Raw genomic sequence first — 20948 nt, forward strand, 5'->3', positions numbered from 1 at the left:
AAGCCATAGAGGAACGCTGACTCGGAATAGGCGCCCAGCCCCCGAGTACGAGGACTGGTGGAGCCACGGAGGCACGCCGACTTGAAATAGGCGCCCAGCCCCCGAGTACGAGGACTGGCGGAGCCACGAAGGCACGCCGACCTAAAATAGGTGCCCAGCCCCCGAGTACGAGGATTGGTGGAGCCACGAAGGCATGCCGACCTGAAATAGTTGCCCAGCCCTGAGTACGAGGACTGGCAGAGCTACGGAGGCATGCCGTTCACCGTAACAGAAAACCCGCGGATTCCCTTCCATGCGCGTGCGCTGGAATGGTGGACCCCTAGATTTCATCACTAGGGTTACGTTGTCACGTCCTTCTAAAGCCCAAGGGGCACGGTTCCATTTTCATTTCCATTCGCCACACTCGCATCACTCCCGTTGCAGTCCACGGAGCACACTGCCGCCGCACCCGTGAACCCTAGGCTGCACCGCCATGCTTTCCAATCTGCTCGCACGCACTCCTCCGCCACCACCCAAGTTAGTCATCTTGCTGCATATGCGAATCAAGAGCCTCATGGTTATTAGATCCAAGTACCAGGGATTAGAAACCGAAGAGATGGCAGTGGGGAATGCATCGAATCCATCCACATACTGGATAAAATCGGTGATGACAGAGGAGCGCATCCAAGCGCTCGTTGATCGGGGCCTCCTCGGGCACAAGTCCCTTCTGGAGTGGAAGGCCTGCGCAGGGCAAGAGTTCCCATTCGAGGACAAGATCGAGGCAGTTGTTTTCACGATGTTCTTCGAGCGTGGGCTCACAGCCGGGGCTGTGAGCATCAACTTCTGTCGGAGGTTAATGCAGCCGATCAAGGACAGGGTCCATCTGTCATATGAATACACACGACCAGTAGATCCAACCTGAGAGGCGCACCAAAAGGTGACCAAAGAAGAAGTCGTCAACCGGGTATGTGAGTTCTTTGGTGGTGTCATCAAGAACAAGTGCTGCCCCAAGGTGTATTCCCTCAAGAGGCCGGCCAACCCGGCATGATCTTAACTACATGGATTTGGCGTTCCTATTTTGCTTTTGTATTGTCTCTGACTAATCTTGTTGATTAACCAGAGCCGTGAGTTTGAGTTCTTTTGCCCGGCACCGCTTCCTGAAGGGGCCGAGCAACAACAGCCCAAGGTCCACCCGACTACCGAGTTTGACCAACCACCTGCCACCCTTGATTGGGAGTTGGACTCCTCCATTGGGTCAGACGAACATGTGTCAGATGAGGTTGGCCGGACCGAGGACTCCGCACCAGTTGGCACCGAACATGGCAGGTTGTGAAGAAGCTTCCTACCTCCAAATCTCAGAAGCTGAGCGGCAAGAGGAAGAAGGTGGCCGGTAAGAAAGAGAAGACTGCCCCAAGCACAACCTCCATGGGCAGATCAGCCAGCGAAGCGGATGAGGAGTCAGACACGCCAAGCCCGGACACCAAGAAGAAGAAAGTCAAGCTCCTTGAGATGACCGTGGCCGACACGGAGCGGATCAAGGAGATGCTGAAGGTAAAAATCTGCGGGGGTTGAGCAAAGATGTGTTGTCGCCACCACCGCCCTTGCGTCCCATGTTCCGGGTGAAGCAGAGCACCATGTAAGTGCAACCTGGTTATATTGTCTGTCTTGTCGATCTTTTGCTTCCTAACTTGCTTAAGTTTCCTCTCTCACCAACGATATAGGAAGGTCGTGCTAGATGATGAATCTGGTACGCAGCTGACTATTGACTCATCTCATACCGAAGGGGTGAGCGGCCGTGTCCTTGAACTGTCCTCACCTCCGGAGGCTAGGTAGGATCAAGATAGTCATGCCAGAGGAGGAGCTGTACCAATCCCGGTGCTGCAGCAAGGCATAGTCGGGGATATTGCTTCTTCGAGTGAGGATGCTACGGACACTGTTGTAGTCAGCTCTGCAACCGAGTAGATGCCTGGTGAGAGAGCCGGAGCCAAGTCTCACCTGGAAGAGATGCCCAGGGATGATCCACTGCTGGAGAAATCATCCGGGGATGCTGGGGTGGACATGCGAGGATGAGATGATCCTGATACTCTGGACTTTTCCAAGACTAACCTTGCTGGGGATGTGGCGGAGGATAAGAGAGATCTTGCCGAGCTGCGGCAGTCATCCTCCAGGTTTTCCACAGTGTTATTTGTAAGTATGCCGACCAACCCAAAGAACCTACATCTTAAATCCCATTTCTTTGCAATGCTCTGATTTTTAGAGTGTAAACAGAATCTAGTCACGCGTGCTCATAAGAGGGTAGACGCAATTCAGCAGGCCGTGGAATATCGCCATAAGGCACAACAACTTGAGATCAACCTCAAGAAGGCCAAAGAGGATGCTATGGAGTAGCTTAAGCAAAAAGACCTGGAGCATGCCGAGCAAAGATAGATCCTTGCTGCACAATTGAAAGGTACGCTGTGCCAACCTGTCGACTCGGTTCTGTCCTTGAAGTCTTGGTGTTGATGTGTGCTGGTTTGAATGAGCAGATGCCGAAGTAATGGAGCATGGGCTAAAGCGAGACCTCAAAGAATGTGAGGCTGCAAATGCTCGTCTCCAGGAAGATCACGATGTGGCGGTTCACCATGAGTACACTGTGTCGCAGAAGCTAGCTTATGAGGATACTGACCGCTACTTAGAAGCTATAATGCAAAATCTTCAGGGCTGGAGGTGGAGCTAGAAGATCTGTGCAGGGTGGCCATCTATGTGATGGACATTGTCCAACCGGAAACCGACCCGACTACACCGACGCCACTTTTCGATCACCTTAAGAGTGTGCCTGGTCAGCTAAAAAAGCTACTGAAGGACACCACGGTGGAGTGCATCAAGAATCTCTTGGCAGTGTTAAAGACGCACTTTTCATAGAATCCTTTGGAGCGTGCTGGTGCAAGGGTCACGTCGGACTTCAATGTAGAGAAGCTTCCGGAGCTGGCCGAAGAATTTAGTGGTGTAGCAGAAAACATCATTAGGGAGCTGGACCTGTAAAATGAAACTTGTGGTGTATCAAACTATGTGATAAGACAAGTGATCTAATTGATTTAATGTATGCGGAAAGAAAGGGCTCCATCCCTCCCTTGCTGTATATGTCAGGACAGCGTGTAGCTGAGAACTGTAGCCGCTAAGTGCCCAGCCTTGCCTGACCAGCATTCTGCGGCGAACGGATCTCGAGCTTGTAGAAGGGGTGAACGTAAGGTTGTCTAGGTTTCGCAAGCTAGTATGCCGACCACACGAGTTAGTCGTATTGCCTTGAGAGGGGGAGGAGGAGGAGGAGACCCAGAGGTCGGCACCTGAGGGAAGCCCCTGAGCTTGAAAGTGGTGGTTTGTCGAACAGGTCAGGCAGCGCCCAAGCGTTAGGAACAGCTCGGGCAAGAACAAGAAGGAAGTAGGTACGCAAAGAATCTTGGAGGTTTTATTCATTCAATAAAAAGGGAAAAAAGAATACATAGCTTTTATGTTCTAAGGGTAGAAGCACCGCAGGTGCTCGATGTTCCATGGATTGGGGACGCCTGAGCCATCTGCCCATTGGAGTCGATAGGTGCCTAGCTGAATGACTTCTTTAATGATGAAGGGGCCCTCCCAAGGAGCTGCCAGCTTGTGCATGTCTTTGGTGGACTAGATCCGGCGAAGCACCAAATAGCCGACGTTGAAGGATCGTTCTTTAATATTCCGATCGTGGTAGTGCCGTATCTGCTGCTCGTGGCGTGCATGTTGGATGAGAGCCACCACTTGATGCTCCTCGAGGCTATCGATGTCAATCCACTAGCTTTTTTCTGCTTCGCCTTCCTCATAGTATTGGATGCGTGGGGCGCCAAAGGCTATGTCGGAGGGCAAGACAGCCTCTGAGCCATACACCATGAAGAAAGGAGTGCAGCCAGTAGCCCAGCTTTTTTCGGTCTGAAGGCCCCAAATGACATGGTTTAGCTCATGTAGCCACTTGGTGGTGTACTTGCACACGTTGTTGAAGATGCGAGACTTGAGAGACTGGAGGACCATCCCGTTCACACGTTTGACCTATCCATTGCAGCGCGGGTGCACTACTGAGGAGTAGTACACATCGATGAGGTTATCTTGTCAAAAGTCCCAAAACTCGGAGCTTGTGAATTTTTTACCAAGGTTGGTGATAATCTGTTTGGGATTCTGAAGCAATGTGTGATCTCTTCCGTGAACACGGCTTTAGCCAACTCGATGATGGTGATAGCCTTAACCTCAATCCATTTGGTGAATTTATCAACAGCCACAAAGATATGAGTGTAGCCGCCTGAGGTGATCTTGAAGGGTCCGACCATATCCAGCCCCCAGCATGCGAAGGGCCAGGATGGTGGGATGGTGTGCAGGGCTTGGAATAGTAAGTGTTGTTTCTTGGAGAAGAACTAACACCCTTTGCACCTTTGGACGAGCTCCTTTGTATCGGCTACCACTGTTGATCAATAGAAGCCAGAGCGAAACGCCTTGCCGACCAAAGTGCCTGAAGCGGCGTGGTTCCCACATGTGCCCGGGTGGATCTTGTGAAGGAGGTTATTGGCCCTCACTATGTAGAATGCACTTCATCAAGATGCCTGTGGATGCGGCCTTTCTGTAGAGCTCCTTCTCGATGATGACGTAGTTTGCACTGCGCTGTGCTAGTTTCTCGTATTCTATCTTGTCCCCTAGCACCAGCTGGTCACTGATCAAGGCTATGAACGGGGCGCGCCAGTCTTCTTTTGTCTCAATCATCATGATGTTAGTGGGACCTAGGTTGGCCGGAGCCTCAGTACTGTTGTTGACCTGGTCCGAGTCCGAATCTTGATGGAGGGTCTCTGGAGGTATTGGACAAAGACGCCGACCAGGACTTAAGCTCCCTTGGAGCCGAGCTTTGACAAGACATTGGCGGCAATGTATGCTCCCTGGGGACATAGTGAAACTTGAGGCCGTCGAAGTGGACCTCAAGTTTGCGAACTTCTGCACAACAAGCGTCCATTGTCTCCTTAGGGAAGTCCCAGTTCTTATTGACCTACTCGATGATGACCTTGAAGTAACCGTACATGAGGACGCGCTTGATTCCAACGGAAACGGCAATGCGAAGGCCGTGGATGAGTGCCTCGTACTCGGTGCCATTGTTGGTCGTCTTGTAATGGATTTGGAGGACGTACTTGAGCTGCTCGTCTTTGGGGGATATGAAGAGGACCCCCACACCGGCTCCTTCGAGGTTGAGGATGCCATCAAAGTACATTATCCAGTGTTCCAGCCTCTCCAGGGAGGGCAGCTTCTGGATCTCTATCCACTCGGCCTCGAAGTCCGCTAAAATCCGCGACTTGATCACATGACTTGGGCAAAAATCAAGGCCAAACTCATCGAGCTCTATAGACCACTTGACAACTCAACCATTGACATCCCTATTGTGGAGGATTTCACCGATTGGGTACGAGGATACTACCCGGATCTTGTGTGCTTGGAAATAATGGTGCAGCTTTCTAGACGAGATTAGGATTGCGTAGAGTAGTTTCTGAACCTGTGTGTAACGAATCTTGGAGTCGCTGAGGACCTCGCTAACATAGTACACCGGTCATTGCACCATGTGTGCATGGCTGGGCTCTTCACATTCCGCAACTAGTACAGTGCTGACAACGTGCGTCATTGCAGAGATGTAGAGTTGTAGTGTTTCTTGGTCGGTTGGGACCGTCATGACGGGGGGAGTGGTAAGGAAGGCTTTGAGTTCTTCGAGTGCCTTGTTGCCTTTGTCATCCCACTCAAACTTGACCACCTTTTTGAGTAGCTTGAAGAAGGGAAATCCCTTTTCGCCGAGTTTTCTGATGAAGCGGCTGAGGGCCGCCATTATGCTGGTAAGCTTCATGACGTCTTTCTTACTAGCTGGCTTCACCATGTTTCTGATTGCGTCAACCTTGATGGGATTGGCTTTGATGCTGTGTTGGCTGACCATGAAGCCTAGGAGCTTTCCAGATGGGACACCGAAGACACATTTGCTCAGATTGAGTTTCCAGCGATAGGCCCGGAGGCTGTCGAAGGTTTCTACGAGGTCGGCTATAATGTTCTCCTCATCCTTAGTCTTTACAACCACATCATTGATGTAGGCCTTGACGTTCTTGTGTAGCTTCTTATTGAGGCAACCCTAGATTGCCTTCTGGTAGGTGGCGTCGGCGTTTTTTAACCCAAAGGTCATGGTGTTGTAGCAGTAGATGCCGAAGGGTGTTATGAATGCCATTTTGTCTTGGTCGGCAGGATTGAGAGCTATCTGGTGATAGCCTGAGTAATAGTCGAGGAAGCACAGCAGGGTGCTTCCAGCCGTAGAGTCTACGACCTGGTCGATGCACGGAAGAGGAAAGGAGTCCTTAGGGCAATGCTTGTTGAGGTCGGTGTAGTCGATACACATTCTTCATTCACCGGTTTTCTTTTTTTACAAGGACTGGATTTGCTAACCAGTCGGGGTGCTTACATTCATGGATGAAACCGGCAGCTAAGAGCTTATTGAGTTCTACCCTAATGACCTCCTTGCAATCTTGGGTAAAACAGCAAAGCTTTTGTTTGACCGGTCTTGTTGTCTTGCTCAAATCCAAGGAGTGCTCAGCCAACTCCCGCGGGACATCAAGCATATCGGATGGCTTTCATGCAAATATGTTGGAGTTGTCCTAGAGGAAACTGGTGAGTGCAAGTTCCTATTTGGGGGAGAGGTCGGACCCATGAGGGCCGTCTTGGATGGGTCTTCCAGGCTGAGGTAGATCTTCTTGACCTTCGAATTAGGCTGCAGTGCTATGGGCATCGACTCTATCTCTGGAATCGTGAGCTAGTTCTGATCCACCTTCTAGGACTCGGTGAGCATGGCAGTGGCTTTGGATGAGTACTCCAAGGCTTCAACGAGTTGTACCGCCTCCATGTCGCACTTGTAAAATGTCTTAACATCACCGTAGATGGAGAGGACTCCATTTGGAGCTGGCATCTTGAGGACGAGGTAGGTGTGCTACGGAATCATCATGAACCTCGCGAGCATGGGTCTACCAAAGATGGCATAGTAGGAAGTTTTGAAGTTAGCCACCTCGAGGGTGAGGTGCTCTGTACGGTAGTTGTCGGACATGCCAAAGGTAACTGGCAAAACAACTTGGCAGATAGGATAAGATCCTTTGCTAGGCACGATGCCTAGAAACGGTCTTCATAGGGCTAGAGGCGGTTTAAATTGAAATCCATGTGCTTCAGGGTTTTGGTGAGGATGATGTTAAGGCCGCTGCCACCGTCAATTAGCACTTGTGGAGGAGAGCCTAGTCTATGGTCGGGCAGACCACCAACGAGTAGGACCCGGGATCTGGAATGTGTACCCATTGATCTTCACTAGAGAAGGTTAGGTGCATCTCTGACCAGCGCAGATACTGGACTGGCCGTATGGAGACGAAGTGCACCTCTCGCTAGTGCAGCCTGTATTTGCGGTTGTTGTAGAATGCCTTAGGCCCGCTCATGATGATGTTGACTTGAGGGTTAGGTCGCTGGAACTCCCCATTCTGGTCGGTGCCAGCCCGGTGGGCGTTTGGGTTTGGCTAGTCATGGCACTCCTCTCTATGCTGATCATTGCGGTCGTCACATCGGCGGTTGCCACAGTCGTCACGGTCATCATGGACGCGGTTTCGGTCATCGCGATGGCATTCGTGACAATCGTCGCGGTGATGGTCGCCGTGGTCATCACAGTCATCATGGCGCGGTTGTCATGATGATTGTCGTCCCTGCGGTAGTCGTTGTGGTGAGGTCACTTGTACTCCACCGGAGCACTGAGCTCTTTCTTGAGGACTGTGCAGTATCGGAGATTGTGATGTGCGTCCTTATGGAAGGGGCACGGAGCGTTCAGGGTGTCTTCAAACTCTTCCCGATGGAAGGTGCTTGGTCTGGCGGGATCAGCTTCAGTGGTGAGGACCTCGGGGGCCCTTTTTTCAAAGTCGGGAGGATTCCGGTCATGCTTGGTATTCCTCATGGGTCTGTGGTTCGTGTCATCATTCTGGCGATGCTTGCCACCATGGAACTATACTTGCAACTCCTCCTCTTTGTTGGCCTAAAGGTTGATGAGCTACATCATCTGCCCGACTGTCTTGGAGGCAGCCTCATACAGCTTGCAGAACATGTTGCGGTTCATTAGGCCAGAGTGGAACTACCAGATGACGTTGTGGTCCTCGACGCTGGCCAGCCTGTTGCGGTTCTCGAAGAAGCGGTTCACGTACTCTAGGAGAGTTTTGTTCTTCCGCTGGCGGACTTGCCCAAGATTCTCCATGTTTCCAGGTCGACTGTAGGTAGCCTAGTAGTTCTGGGTGAAAGCCCTAGTGACCTAACCCCAGGAGTCAATGCTGCTTGGCGGGAGGTTCTCTAGCCACAGGAGAGGGGTAGGACCCATCACCACTGGGAAATAGGCGGCCATCTAGTCGTAGGTGTTGTTGGCGGCTTTCACCGCGGTGTTGTACATTTTGAGCCATATAGTGGGGTTGGAGCGGGCATCATACTTTTCATTGATAGCCGGCTTGAATGTGGCAGGCCACATAACAGCCCTGAGGCGGGGAATGAAGGCAGCAAAACCATCGATCGTCGTGTCATCATCGTCATCCTCGCGGTTGTATTCGATGGGTGGTGCCCACAGGCGTCCACCGTTGTTGCGTCTGGGTGGGACGTAGGCATCTTTAGGGGTGTCGTACATGCAGTCGTAGTCGGCACAGTGACGCATCTCCTCTTCTTGGCGTCGGTGGTCCTCCCGTTCCTCATCACGGTTTACCTAGCCATCGGATCCACAAGCATCGTAGTCGCGGTCGTACTCAGCGTGACGGCGGAGCTCGACCTCTTCCCGCTCTTGGTGGCTGTTGTTGAGGTTGGCGCAGAGGTCATGGCGGTCATGTAACTATTCGCGGAGGTCATGTTGCCAATCTTGTCTGCCACAGTTCTCACCTTCGCCTTTCCTACCACAGCGGCGGTTGTCATGGTTGTCGAGTTGATGGGCGTTGTTGGCGGGTGGGTTGGCGGGTTGCTCCACCTCCTCTTCGCGGACGAGCTCCAGCCGATCTCCCACGTGGTTACCATGGTTGCCTCAGTGGTGACCGCATCTGCTATGAGCGGATTGACTTCGAGAGTGCTGGGTAGATGTGGACCAGGAATGTGTTGATCGGCTCCAGGCCCGCTCTGTGATCTGGGCGTTGGCAAAGCGGATACGTGCCCGCATCCGCCGAAGTGGCTCCGAGTATGGAAGGTTTTCTAGATCGGCGAAGGCAGCCCCCAGATTAGCCTAGGGTGTGATCAAGATATTGTGGCCGGCCTCCTTGAGGTCATCTTATAGATTGCGGGTGCGCATAGGGCGCCTGCGTCTGCCCCGGGCACTGACCTGATCGGCGTTGTCATTATCATTAGCGCGCGATGGGTCGGCGTTGGCGGCGAGCGGTGGTCAGTGCTGGTTGCCTGCTGCCTCGTCTCCCGTGTTAGTAGCATGTTGTTAGCATTTCTGGGTGTTGTCTTGCTCCCATTGACGTCGTACTGCACGGTCCCGGTTCTTGGTGTTGCGACCTTCTTCCTGAGAAGAGGTTTCGCCATCCATGGGTGGATCATCTGCAGAGACTACGAAGGCTTCATGATCTGGTGTGGCGGAGTTGCTCTCGACGTCGTCTCCATAAGGGTTCGGAGTCAGGATGATGTGAGGGATCTGGAACTCGACACAGTCAGGAAACTGGGCGGGTATGGGTTTTTAGATTGGATCTGAAGAGACTGTGTGAGTTTTGCGGAAAAGACGGCAGCCGAGTTCCTCAAACCAAAGGGGGTTGGAAAGGACCTAGTGCCGACCTTGTTGGGTGTAGCGCCATCTCGGAGAGGTTGATGCACTCAGCAATGGTGTTGCTGGTGCGATCTAGCCCCATGATCAGGTCGGAGGGTGTGGGTGGGCGAGTTGCAGCAAGTGTGTTGGGAATCCTCTCAGAGAGGGAGAGGTTGCTGATCTTCTGGGTGAGCGCCATGAAGGTCTTCGAGTGGAGGTCTTGTTCTGCTGGCGCAGATCCAACGAACGCCAAGTTGGCGATGGACGCTGGGTTGATGAAGGAAGCGGCGGAATCAGGATCCACCGGCATGGTCCCGAAGCGAAGCTGGATCAAGTTGGTGAGAATGTCCTTCATGTTCTCGGGGAAGATGACGTTGGGGTGAGATGCCATCAAGCTCGCTGGGGAGGATCTCTCAATCCCCCCACCCCCCACCTGGCGCACCAACTGTCGGATTTAGTAGCCCGGCAGTCCACAGGTTACCCAAGTAGTAGATTTATAGGCAGGGAGGATTGCGAGATTAAGAACTCGAAGGTAATCATGAGAACACAAAAGTTTAGACAAGTTTGGACCTCCGGATAGTAATACCCTACGTCCTGTGTTTTGCTAGTTTGTATTGCTGGTATGGTATGCGAAGAGTTAACGTGCCCTCGGGAGGCTCCCTTGGCCACCTTGTATAGGATGATGACCTAGGATTACAAATCGGTTTGAATCTAATCTAGTCAGTTGTTACATGGAAAGCAACCCAAGTCGGATTATAACAAGTATCCCGCAATATCCGGGCTAATTTGGATTGCCCAGCTTCCTTGACTTACACTCCAAGTATCTTCACGTCCTTGGCCCGCAGGTTCTGGTCAGGCGGATCCACTTTCCAAGGACAGCCAGTATCCTGGTCAGTGGGGACCCATGGGGTACCCATATCCCTCATTGGAGAAGCTAGATGTAAATTCCGTTGTTGGAAAAATGAATAGACTGGACTAAAATTTTATGAGTGTGGAGTTAGTCGAAAATATTTGAGTAGCGCAGTGGTGGATAGCAACTATCGCACAGCAAGGATTGCCTTGCCAAGTTTTAGCAAGCAAGGCTAGTGGGCAAGCTTGGGCAAGACAACCAAGTAGACCTAGAGTTTCATCCAAGGTTTCATTATTATTTGTTGATATCGCACTCTTGGAACAACAAAATGAAATCATGCAATGAGATCGGCAAAAGTGACAGTACATCGGCACAATGTTCAGAACATAAGGCAACATAACCAAAGTGACACTTGCAGAATACATCATTACAAAAATGTTCAGAAACATAAGTCAATCATATGGTACTTTCACTCTAAGTACCATTATCTACCAAAATATAATAGCACCATCCCACCTCTGAACCATCTACTTAATTAGCCTTGCCACCAAGCACCAATCCCGCGACAACAACAAATAAAGCAAGCAGCACATGCGCGAGTTTGACATTGTGCCTATAATTCCCAATTGACTTCAGCTCGGCAGTAGCCTTCTAAAGTTGTTGCCACACCGTCTTGAGGTCATTCCTAATCTCTCTAAGCTCACAGTTAGCTTTTTCCAATTCTTCCTCCCACTTCTTGCATCCTCTTCAGGTTGCACCTTCTTCTTCATGAGCTTCACCAAAACACCAAAGGCCCTATCATCCCATTCTAGATCAACCCAAATCATGTAACCACATTACTTTTTTTCTTCCTGCAAATTAAACGTCCCTTTACAAATCGTCGTTGACAATAGTAACATGAAACCATAGAACCAAAATCTCTGTGAAGCAGGTAGCCATTACCTTTAGGCAGCAAGCAAACCGGCGGCCAGAGTTGAGAAAGGTTCAAGAATACTTCACACAGCTCTCAACCCGTGATCGCACTTGGTTTTAGGATGCCAATGGGTAGTGTTGCAGGAAGATGTCTCCGAGCAGTAACTACCAATGGAAGAAGATGATGGAATACTCGGATACTTCATAAAAGTCATTATAACTTGAAATCAATGTTTAGTTTTACACTTCATAAACTATAGCCTATCAACTTCTAACACCAATCGGAATGCAAACCTAAGGGTAGGATGAAATCAGAATCTACTGCCTTCAACCAAAATCCTCAATTCCAGAAATCCCTTCCCTCTAATGAAAGGCGAGGCAAAACAGGGGACTAACCTGACCGTAGCTCCTATTCCTCCCTTGGCTGCTAGGATACACCATTCCCGCCACCCGTTGCAGATCTGCGCACCGACGCCTCTAGGCTAAGGTCTTTGCCACAGCCAACGGGACCGTGCTGGCTAGTCCCTTGCAGTGTACGACATTGCAGATATACCCGTTGCTCTGGCCTGCAACTGGGAAGTGAACCGTACTTATTATAACTATAATATAAACTTGTTCCTTTCTTAAAAACTAAACCTGCATCATGTCCTTGTGGTAGTGCTGACATCTCAGAATCAAGAGGTCGTAGGTTTGATTCCTGTTGTGGACACTATTATATTTTTATTTTCTTCCTTTTTTTATCTCAAACTGAGTTGTGGGATCCTGCCAGATTTTATTATCTCAGCCGCCCATTGTATTATCACACAACATATTTGTATATATACTATCAATATCTATATTATTAGTATTTCTCAATGATGCAGCGTATCTAAATTCTGAAATGGTAAATATACTGGAATCAAATTGAAAATAGATTAAACCAAAGCGGCATAATCAAATTGCATGTCATAGTATTCATCAGTACAAAGTTCATAATCATCGTTCTTACTAATCCTAATTTGCTAAATAGTACATCACAACAGCAGTGATTGCTTGACCTTCTTCACCACGTTGGTGGCCTGTTCCACATGTCCCTTCACCTTCTGCAGCTCAGCGGCAGTCGCTTCAAGCTTCATGTTAGCCTTTGCGTATTTTTCCTTCCACGACCTTGCTTCCTCTTTAGCTTTTTCCTTCCTCTTCATCAGCTTCATCAGAATAACTTTAGTCCTAGCATTTCATTCAGGATTAATCCACATAAATGCCACGCATTTCAACCCTTCACGCTAAAGACACCAAATACGTTCATACAATTCTCTATTTACAACACTAACATCAAGAGTACAAGTAAGGTTTATTTAGAATTGAAACAAGTTATCGTTTACCTCGCTGCAGGATGTATACCAGCACCCAGGATTGTCAAATGTCCAATTATACCTCACAAGGAGAGCATACCCATGCTCTCACTTGTTTACAGGATCCGCAACGATAAGATCATCATCAGGAGGCTCCGATCTGCTGCTACCAATGGTTTCAAACACCTCTAGAAACTAGTAAAATACAAGAACCTATCAATCTATAATAGGATGCAAATTAAAAACTAACTGCATCGCGAAAGTCATTGTAACTTGAAATCAATGTTTAGTTTTGCAATTCATAAACTATAGGTCTATAGCCTATCAACTTCTAACACCAATCGAAATGCAAATCTAGGGGTACGTCGAAATCGAAATCTAGTATGTTCAACCAGATCCCTAAATCTAGAAATTCCCTTCCCTAGGACGATAGGGGAAAGTAGCAGCTCAAACCAGGAGACTGACCTCATCGTGGTGTTTCATCGTCTCGTAGCCGGGAGGTGGAGCAATTATCCTCCCATCGCCACTAGGATGCGCCATTCCCATCACGGGCCATTGCAGATCTGCGCAGTGAAAGTTGAAAGTCTTTGCGAAGCTAGCGAAGCGTCGTGCCAGCCATTTGATTGGTAAAGACTCATCTGAAACTTATATGTGGGACCCAGTCACGGTAAAGACTTCCCATTCGATCGGTAATAGGTTCGACTCACGGGAGGAGCACGTTTTCCATTTTATTTTACCGTCTTATTCATCATCTTAAACTTACATGTGGGATCCTGGTTGGTTTATGACGTTTTCGCGGACCTTATATGGTTACAAAATCAACATGTAACAGCAAGTGACGATTTCTTTTTAGCTACAATGGAAACTTTTATGACGTTCCGTAACTTTGTCACTAAATTTGCTCAAATGTGAAACTTTATGATGTTTTCAGCCATAAACGCCATAGATCTATGACAAGAAATAAATGTGTCATAAAAGTTTCGTCATAGATCAACACATTTCTTGTAGTGTTTGTTGCTGTTTTTTTATGTGTGTGCCTATAGTGTAGTGTGGTAACGCTCCAGAATGTTTCTGCGGGGTATTACATAGAATTAAAACATGTTGACTTGTTCTATGCTGTCGTTTATTCATTGCACAGCTAGGAACGAGTCCTGCTTGAATAATGTTCTTTCCCAGTTTTATAAACTTTTTGAACAATCACATGTTCATTCCATTAGTTTCTCAGAAACCTCAATATTTGGAATCCTAATCCAACGGGGTTGTACATGTCATAGGTTACCTCAAACTAATGTAAAGTTTTCTTCTTGGGACCTTTCACTCCTCAATTAATTTTAATCCCTTTTGACATTGTGATAGCAACAGGGGTGCTCCAGAACGAAACATCCCAAGACATTGACTCCTCAGATATTATAGTGAACAAGTGCAACTTCAAGTCCCTCTCCATATGACATATAACTAATCAAACGAAACACAAAGTCAATCAGTAGTTCATGTATTTGTTAAAAGTAATTGTAGATGTCAATGTCACTAGAGCTTCTACTTGCACCACTTGAGAAGACTAAGCACCGCATAAGTATCACACAATATCTTTGTTGCTTATAAATGTATAATTCTTATCCAGATATTACTTTATTATAACATGTAACCATGTTCGCTGAACTCAAACAAGGAATCAATTTTGTCAACTCCATGAAAGGATGCCAGGATAAGAAAGCCTATCTAGCTTGTTGATCTTTTTGGTTTGGGAGTGAAATATGACTCGTTGCACTGATAATAGAAGGAAGCAACGAAATCCAAAAGCAAACGGTTCAAATTAATGGTGATAGAAAGAAACACAATACATTCAGGAGCATGGTGTTAGATAGGCTTGTGGATAGTCGTAAGGCATATATAAGCTTGTGTCCAAAAGCAGTAAGAAAGCAACAGATCATGCTACACATAATAGGTCAACTGCCTGTCACCAACACAGAAGCCTAGAATAAATTTAAGTGCGTATCTTATATTGCATTAAACAGCTAGAAAGATCAAAATAACGTCACAATCAACTTAATCACACATTAGAAGTTTGCAACTGAGAATTAATACGTTTGCTTTATCCAAATTACCCGCCTCATTCCCTGTTTTTCTGTGATCACGCAGCGGCACACGCACATTACATCCCTGCCTACAAATTACATAGGTAATGATTACATCTTTATAAGGATATATATGTAATTTCTCACTAACATTAATTTCTTCACCCAATCTCCAGAAGTGCATTTATTTTGGGACGGAGGGAGTATACACAATGATTTGAACATGAGCATCTGTAGTCGTACTCTCCAATCTCCATCACCCCAACAGGAGATGGTTGCCACCTCAATGCATCAGTTGATAGCTCTCCAGCCAAGAATTCGATGGCATGATCAACAAGACTCAAAACATAGTTACGGTGCTGAAGAAGTTTACCGGTATATATGGTGGAGCCCAAGAGCTAGCCTAGGCTGCCTTAGAAGTTTACGGTTCGGAAGGTACGATGTATCCAGCTAGGATTATGACCATGCAGAAAGGTGTGAGGTAGAGCACGAAAGCAGCAACCAGCTAAACATGACGTCACAGAACAATAGAAAAGGCAGTGCTTTTGGATCCCGCCAGTTCAATAGGGAAAGCACCGCCCCTCATCTTGCATCTCCATGTCAGCAGAGGCAATAACTGTACGTGTCCCTGCTAGCAACACTCCCAAGTCCATTCATCTTAACAACATGTGACCTGATGAGATAATTGATTTTACCGTAGCAAGTCCATTCATCTGCACCTCCTGCATGCTCCAACCAGCCAAACCAAGGTCATGGAACCAATTGGTGAGATAAAGATTCCAAATAGTACTGTGGATGGGCAGTAGCTGTTTTACAGTTTTAGACATCAAATGCAAAACGATATAGGCCAAAAGGACAATTCTGAAATCCAATTTTGTTATAACGCCTAGTAACATACTAACATTATGTATAAGGTTGAACTACGATCAAAGAATAGCAAGGCACTGTAATTGCTCTTTTGCACTCCAATATTTGTAGTGTACTACCTCCGCTCTCTATTATATGACGTTAGTTAGCTCATTTTTTAAAAACGTCATATATTAAAGGATGGAGTACTTCTTACTGATTAAGTACTTCTATACTAATAATACTCTGATTTAGTCTTATAGAATTATATTTTGTACCTCCAGATGTGCTAGTTGTTAATAGTCCCGATGAATTATATTAAGTAAAAGTTCCAGTACATTTATTAATTTATGTTGAAACATGTACAAGTCTTATAGTTTTTGTAACTTTTTCTAGAACTGTGCTGCAAGGCACGAAAATCAAAGATATTGGTGTTGAGTCCCTCACAGATGGCCCCAGCGAGGCAATGATCCCAAAAAAGGGTCACTGACAGATTAGCCCCCTGTTCAGGAGCAATTATGTCCGGTAGCAATCCTTAATTTCTCGTGAACATAAATGCTCAATGTGTAAATCACAGATCAGGCATGAATACAAAATATTTATTTCAGCTTGATTTCCAGAGAGTGAAAAATAAGTCACCTGCCTTTCAGTGCTGCAGCCAAGCAAGCAAACAAAAAGGAACAGCAGATGCGATTCTTATATGAAAAGGTACATGACCTTTATGAGGTTAAATACCTGGTGAAACATGGTAGATCTGAATGAAAGAATGTTGGTTCTAGGTCTATCATTTTTGCATTTTATACCCTCAATGGTATGAATTTGGAAGTTGGAACAAAGTTCGTTTTACTATCACCGCTCAGCTGTTCCAATGGACAAGTCACGCTTGAAGAAACATAATCCTTTGTGATGTTTCAGATCTATGGGAATCTCTTCACTTGAACCGGGGTTCCTTGCTTCACACTAGATTCTAGCATGGCTTCGAGCACAGCAACATCGCGGGCACCTTCGACATAAGAACTCCGGGGTTCAGCCTTGTGATCTCCATCCTGTGTCACAATTTTGTTTAGAACGAATACAAGAATTTGGAATGAAGCAGAAGTATGCGGTAAAGAGTCAATCTTGTGTTTAATTCCAATTCTAGTTAATACAAACTAACCAAATGTTCTATAACAGGGTAGTTGAGCTACTTCATATGCTAACAAATATTGTTAGCAACTGGGTTCTCCTACAGTTCAAACTTGTTGCAATATACAGTTCAAACTTGATGTTGCAATATCACATTATATAAATGGAACAACAGGGAATGGCAACTTAGATCATATCTCGGGATTCTTTTCAAAAGGGTAATTCCCAAGTATTTCAATGAATGCTTCTTGGTGCAATGAGATAATAATAATAGTTTGAACTTGATAAACACTAATTACAGTACCTTGCTAGCCGCCAACATGTCCTGGACAAACGTCTTCAGTTCTTCATTAACTCCACAGAACGGGTAAAATGTCTTCTGGCACTGCCCATTTTCACCAGAGAATAACACCTGCAAATGCATATGAGGTGGTTCGTAAGTAAAATATTTGTGCACAAGCACCTTTGTTTGAACAAAATTACTTGTAACAATCAGTTTCATTAACAATGCTCTCATACTGCACTATCATAATTTGATTGAAAAAAAAAATATGACAATACTGTGCAACTGCATAAACAGTGCACTAGCGAGCCATCAACTCAACTGACATTTGCCAGAAAAATGGCCTTTTACCTGGTAGCCATGTTTCCCACTATCAACTCCACGTTCTACTTGAATTGTTCCTTTTGTTCCATCAACCCGCCATAATATCTGTGGAATTACTAGCAAACTGAGAAACAGTGATAACAAAATTAAGAGCATGTGATCAATGGTATTATAAGTTTATAAGATTTAAAAGCATTTGTGTAACTCCCACGGAAAATTTCAAATGAGATTCAACTTAACCTTTGGTGATCTTGAATTTACTGCAAATACAAAGACACCAGCACATCCATTTTCCAGCTGGCTGCATCAAATCATCGAGCATCTGTAAGTTATGAAAAATTTTGGTTCACAAATCTCATTCTATTTCAAAAACTTACAAAAGGGAACATATGTTATCTGGTGGTGGCAAAGACATATCCACATGACGGGAGATAGATGATACACTTGTGATTTCCGAACCTACAAGCTGTAAGAGAAGAGATCCTCATCTTAACAAAGCAGGCAAGGAAATTAATCAATGTTGTTATCTTAAATGGCAGATCAATTCAGTAAGTAGAAACATTTCTGTTTGCTAAGTCACTTGGAAGAAAACATATAACTTAAACAAGTTCCAAGGTGGTAAATCCGACCACTTAAACAAGGTGACATAAGCAGTTGTGCATTCTCAAGGCTGAACTTTCTATGTTGATGTGGAGTAACTAATTTTAAAAACTGATTACAATTCTTAACTTGGCGATGTTGCTTCTGGTAATGAAGTTCAGAACCTAATCTATACTTTCTCAAACTTTGAAATAGAACGTGCTCAAATTACCATTCGTAGTCCTGCAATGAAGTGGACACCCATGTCCAGAATGAAACCACCCTGCCATGCAAAGTTATCACAGTAAGGACAATCGAGGCATCTTGAGTTTGTTACAGTGAAACATTTCTATACTGCTCTGGGTGATACATCAATTGCAGATGGCAGCAGAATTATTTACAGGAGTGTAGTTATTGAAAAGGGCTCTACAAGTGTTTGGGTACCTCAAAACTGCAAAAGTTGAACGATCCAATAGAAAGATTATTATAAAACAAAAGCTAAATTGGTAGAACTAGATATTTAGTTAAAGGTGACAAAACATATGCTGCCAGCATCTACATATATTTGACTTGGACTATAAAAGGGAAAAACAGGCAAACTATCATTCAAAGTAAGCAAACAGAGTATTACAATTTTTGTTACTAGAAAGTTAAATTCATACTGAAAAAGGAAAAGCATGCAGCATATTCAAATATTGCATCAATTAGGGCATAAAATTATTAATTGAAAAGATGATAGTTTAGCAGGGAAAAAACTTTGGTTTGACATTTGATCTAATGTTTAGTAACATTAGCAGATAATTTGTATAATGAATGAACAATGCATTGCTCATCTTAGCTGTTCTGGTAATCTGAAACTTGACTATTTTTAACTGTTTCTACTTCACATATTTATGCTTCAGCTTGGAATTTTTAAGGTGAGCAACACTGTGAAAAACAGAAGATGAAGTATGTTATGGATAAAGAAAATGTACATCACATGTTTCCTTACCACAAAATTTCGCCTCCAGGAGCTATTGAAATATGGGTTGGAACTGTTCATTGACCCTTCGATGATAACTTGGATGTTCATCATATCACCGATATCTTTGATCAACTTGCTAGACTGTAGATAAGAATAAACAGAATTGATGACCAGCATAGATTCGTAAAACAACAACTAGGGAAAAAACTATAGTATTGTGACTGTACCTCCACAAAGGCAGGTTCAAACCTGTAGTTTTCTCCGAGAGCCCAAATTGGTTTATAGGGAAACTGGTTTGGAAATGAGTTGTAGATTGACAGTGCGGTTTCTGCTTCTGTTGTTGCTGAAAATTTTATGGTAATGCTTATCAGATATACCCTTCTATATCCACTACGATGTTTATGAAAGGTATACAGAAAGAAAAACATACTTACATCCAGAAGCAGGTTTCTCTTCATGCCACGTCAAAAAATATCATGCAAACAGTGATAAACAAATTAGAACATTTGAAAGCATTGTTTTTTTTGGCATTTAGCAGCAAAACACTTACTAATAACAAGATAAACAAGATAAAGAATTGGACTCCTTTTTTTTAGGGTCAATTAACTACAGCTACCAATCCAGTACCGCAAATCATGTCATTGAGATACTTTCTGTCTTGTTATTTACCTTGAATCACATGCTTTCCTGCCTTGAGCATCTTTAGGGAAAGCTCAACCTGCAGAATTGGACAATATGGTAAGACTTTAGAAGGCTCAACACTCAACAGGGTGTTAGATTGTCGTATAATTCAACAGAGTATCATTTCTCTGTTCCAGAAGTACAGTGGGATTTAGAAACTAGTTAACATACAAGAACTCTTGAAACACTAAGGAATACAAAGGATTGATGGTAAAACAGATAAGGCAAGGAGAATTGTACAAAATATTGAATAACAGGTAACTGAATGAAAAGGACAGAGAATACAGCCATAGAATGTTTGTCGATGATGAAAAACAACAATGACACGCAACTTGTATCAACAATCTTTATCTGGAATGGTAAGCAAACGTAAAAAATAATACCTTTGTATCAAGAATCCTAAGGGGGCAGTGGATACCACGTTCAGGAATCGTTAATTTCTAAAGTGTCATTAAAGAAAGTTTCCGGATTGATCATGTGCAGTCGTGTAGTGAACTAGACTATAATTCTTCATTCTGTCTGGCAACTCTACATGACTGTTCTTACTGCTGAAGTGGAAGATCAGAAACTCTTGAAAACAAACCTGGACTTGCCCAGCAAGAACAACAGCAACGCCCATGATTGAACTGTCTCCCATGATCTCCTCCAGCCCCGCATCACCCCATTTGCACTCGATCTCAGGCGCAAAGTCACGAGCAAGCTCCGCGGCCGCCTTTGCGGATTCCTGAAGGTACATGCGAAAATGGTCAGACACTACAATGCAAATTTGCAGTGGTGCATCAAAGACTGCGCCTAATCAGGGAAGGCAGATTGCCAGCACGAAGTGGAGTAGTTAACTAGCTACAGCGATTTGCAGCGCTGCAAGCCGAGAAAGTGATTGAGCCGTGAATTGGTGCAGATTCTATGGTCTTCAGTCAGTGCCAAGATTTGCAGAGGGGCGGGAACGGGGGGCCCGGCACACACCTGGGTGCGGCTCCAGATGGCCTTGAGGACGACGAGGTGCGCGATCTCGCGGAGCCTGGGGATGTACTGCGTGCGCGCGAAGATGCCGGCGCCGACCACCGCGATCCGAGGGAGCCCCGCGCGGCCGTCGCCGTCCCCCGCCATGCTCTCCTCCTCGGTTCTTGGGCTCGTTTATGCTCTACCTCCCCCGCCAAGAAAGCCAAGAGGCTCTGCCGCAGCTGCTGCAGCGAAGACTGGATCGGA

The 20948-nt window shown here is 46.0% G+C and overlaps 1 protein-coding gene across 1 annotated transcript; it reads right to left on the reverse strand.

Moving 5' to 3' along the window:
- Nucleotides 1-16367: 16367 nt before the first annotated feature.
- LOC101769413 lies at nucleotides 16368-20948 on the reverse strand. The gene is made up of 12 exons (XM_004956402.4): nucleotides 20706-20948; nucleotides 20326-20466; nucleotides 19731-19779; nucleotides 19496-19513; nucleotides 19289-19404; nucleotides 19089-19202; nucleotides 18330-18380; nucleotides 17896-17984; nucleotides 17759-17819; nucleotides 17546-17623; nucleotides 17216-17323; nucleotides 16368-16832 (listed from the first exon to the last, which is right to left on the reverse strand). The coding sequence occupies exons 1-12, from the start codon at nucleotides 20847-20849 to the stop codon at nucleotides 16704-16706; spliced, it is 1098 nt and encodes a 365-aa protein (XP_004956459.1). The 5' UTR covers nucleotides 20850-20948; the 3' UTR covers nucleotides 16368-16703.

This window comes from Setaria italica, chromosome II (genome assembly GCF_000263155.2).
Source record: "Setaria italica strain Yugu1 chromosome II, Setaria_italica_v2.0, whole genome shotgun sequence".
In the NCBI taxonomy this organism is placed as follows: Eukaryota; Viridiplantae; Streptophyta; class Magnoliopsida; order Poales; family Poaceae; genus Setaria; species Setaria italica.

Coding starts and splice junctions, on each gene's coding strand:
- LOC101769413 (XM_004956402.4), bottom strand. CDS start 20,849: ATGGCGGGGGACGGCGACGGCCGCGCGGGGCTCCCTCGGATCGCGGTG. Junction 20,467..20,705: donor CCATCTGGAGCCGCACCCAG/GTGTGTGCCGGG, acceptor ATGTACCTTCAG/GAATCCGCAAAGGCGGCCGC. Junction 16,833..17,215: donor ACATGTTGGCGGCTAGCAAG/GTACTGTAATTA, acceptor ATTGTGACACAG/GATGGAGATCACAAGGCTGA.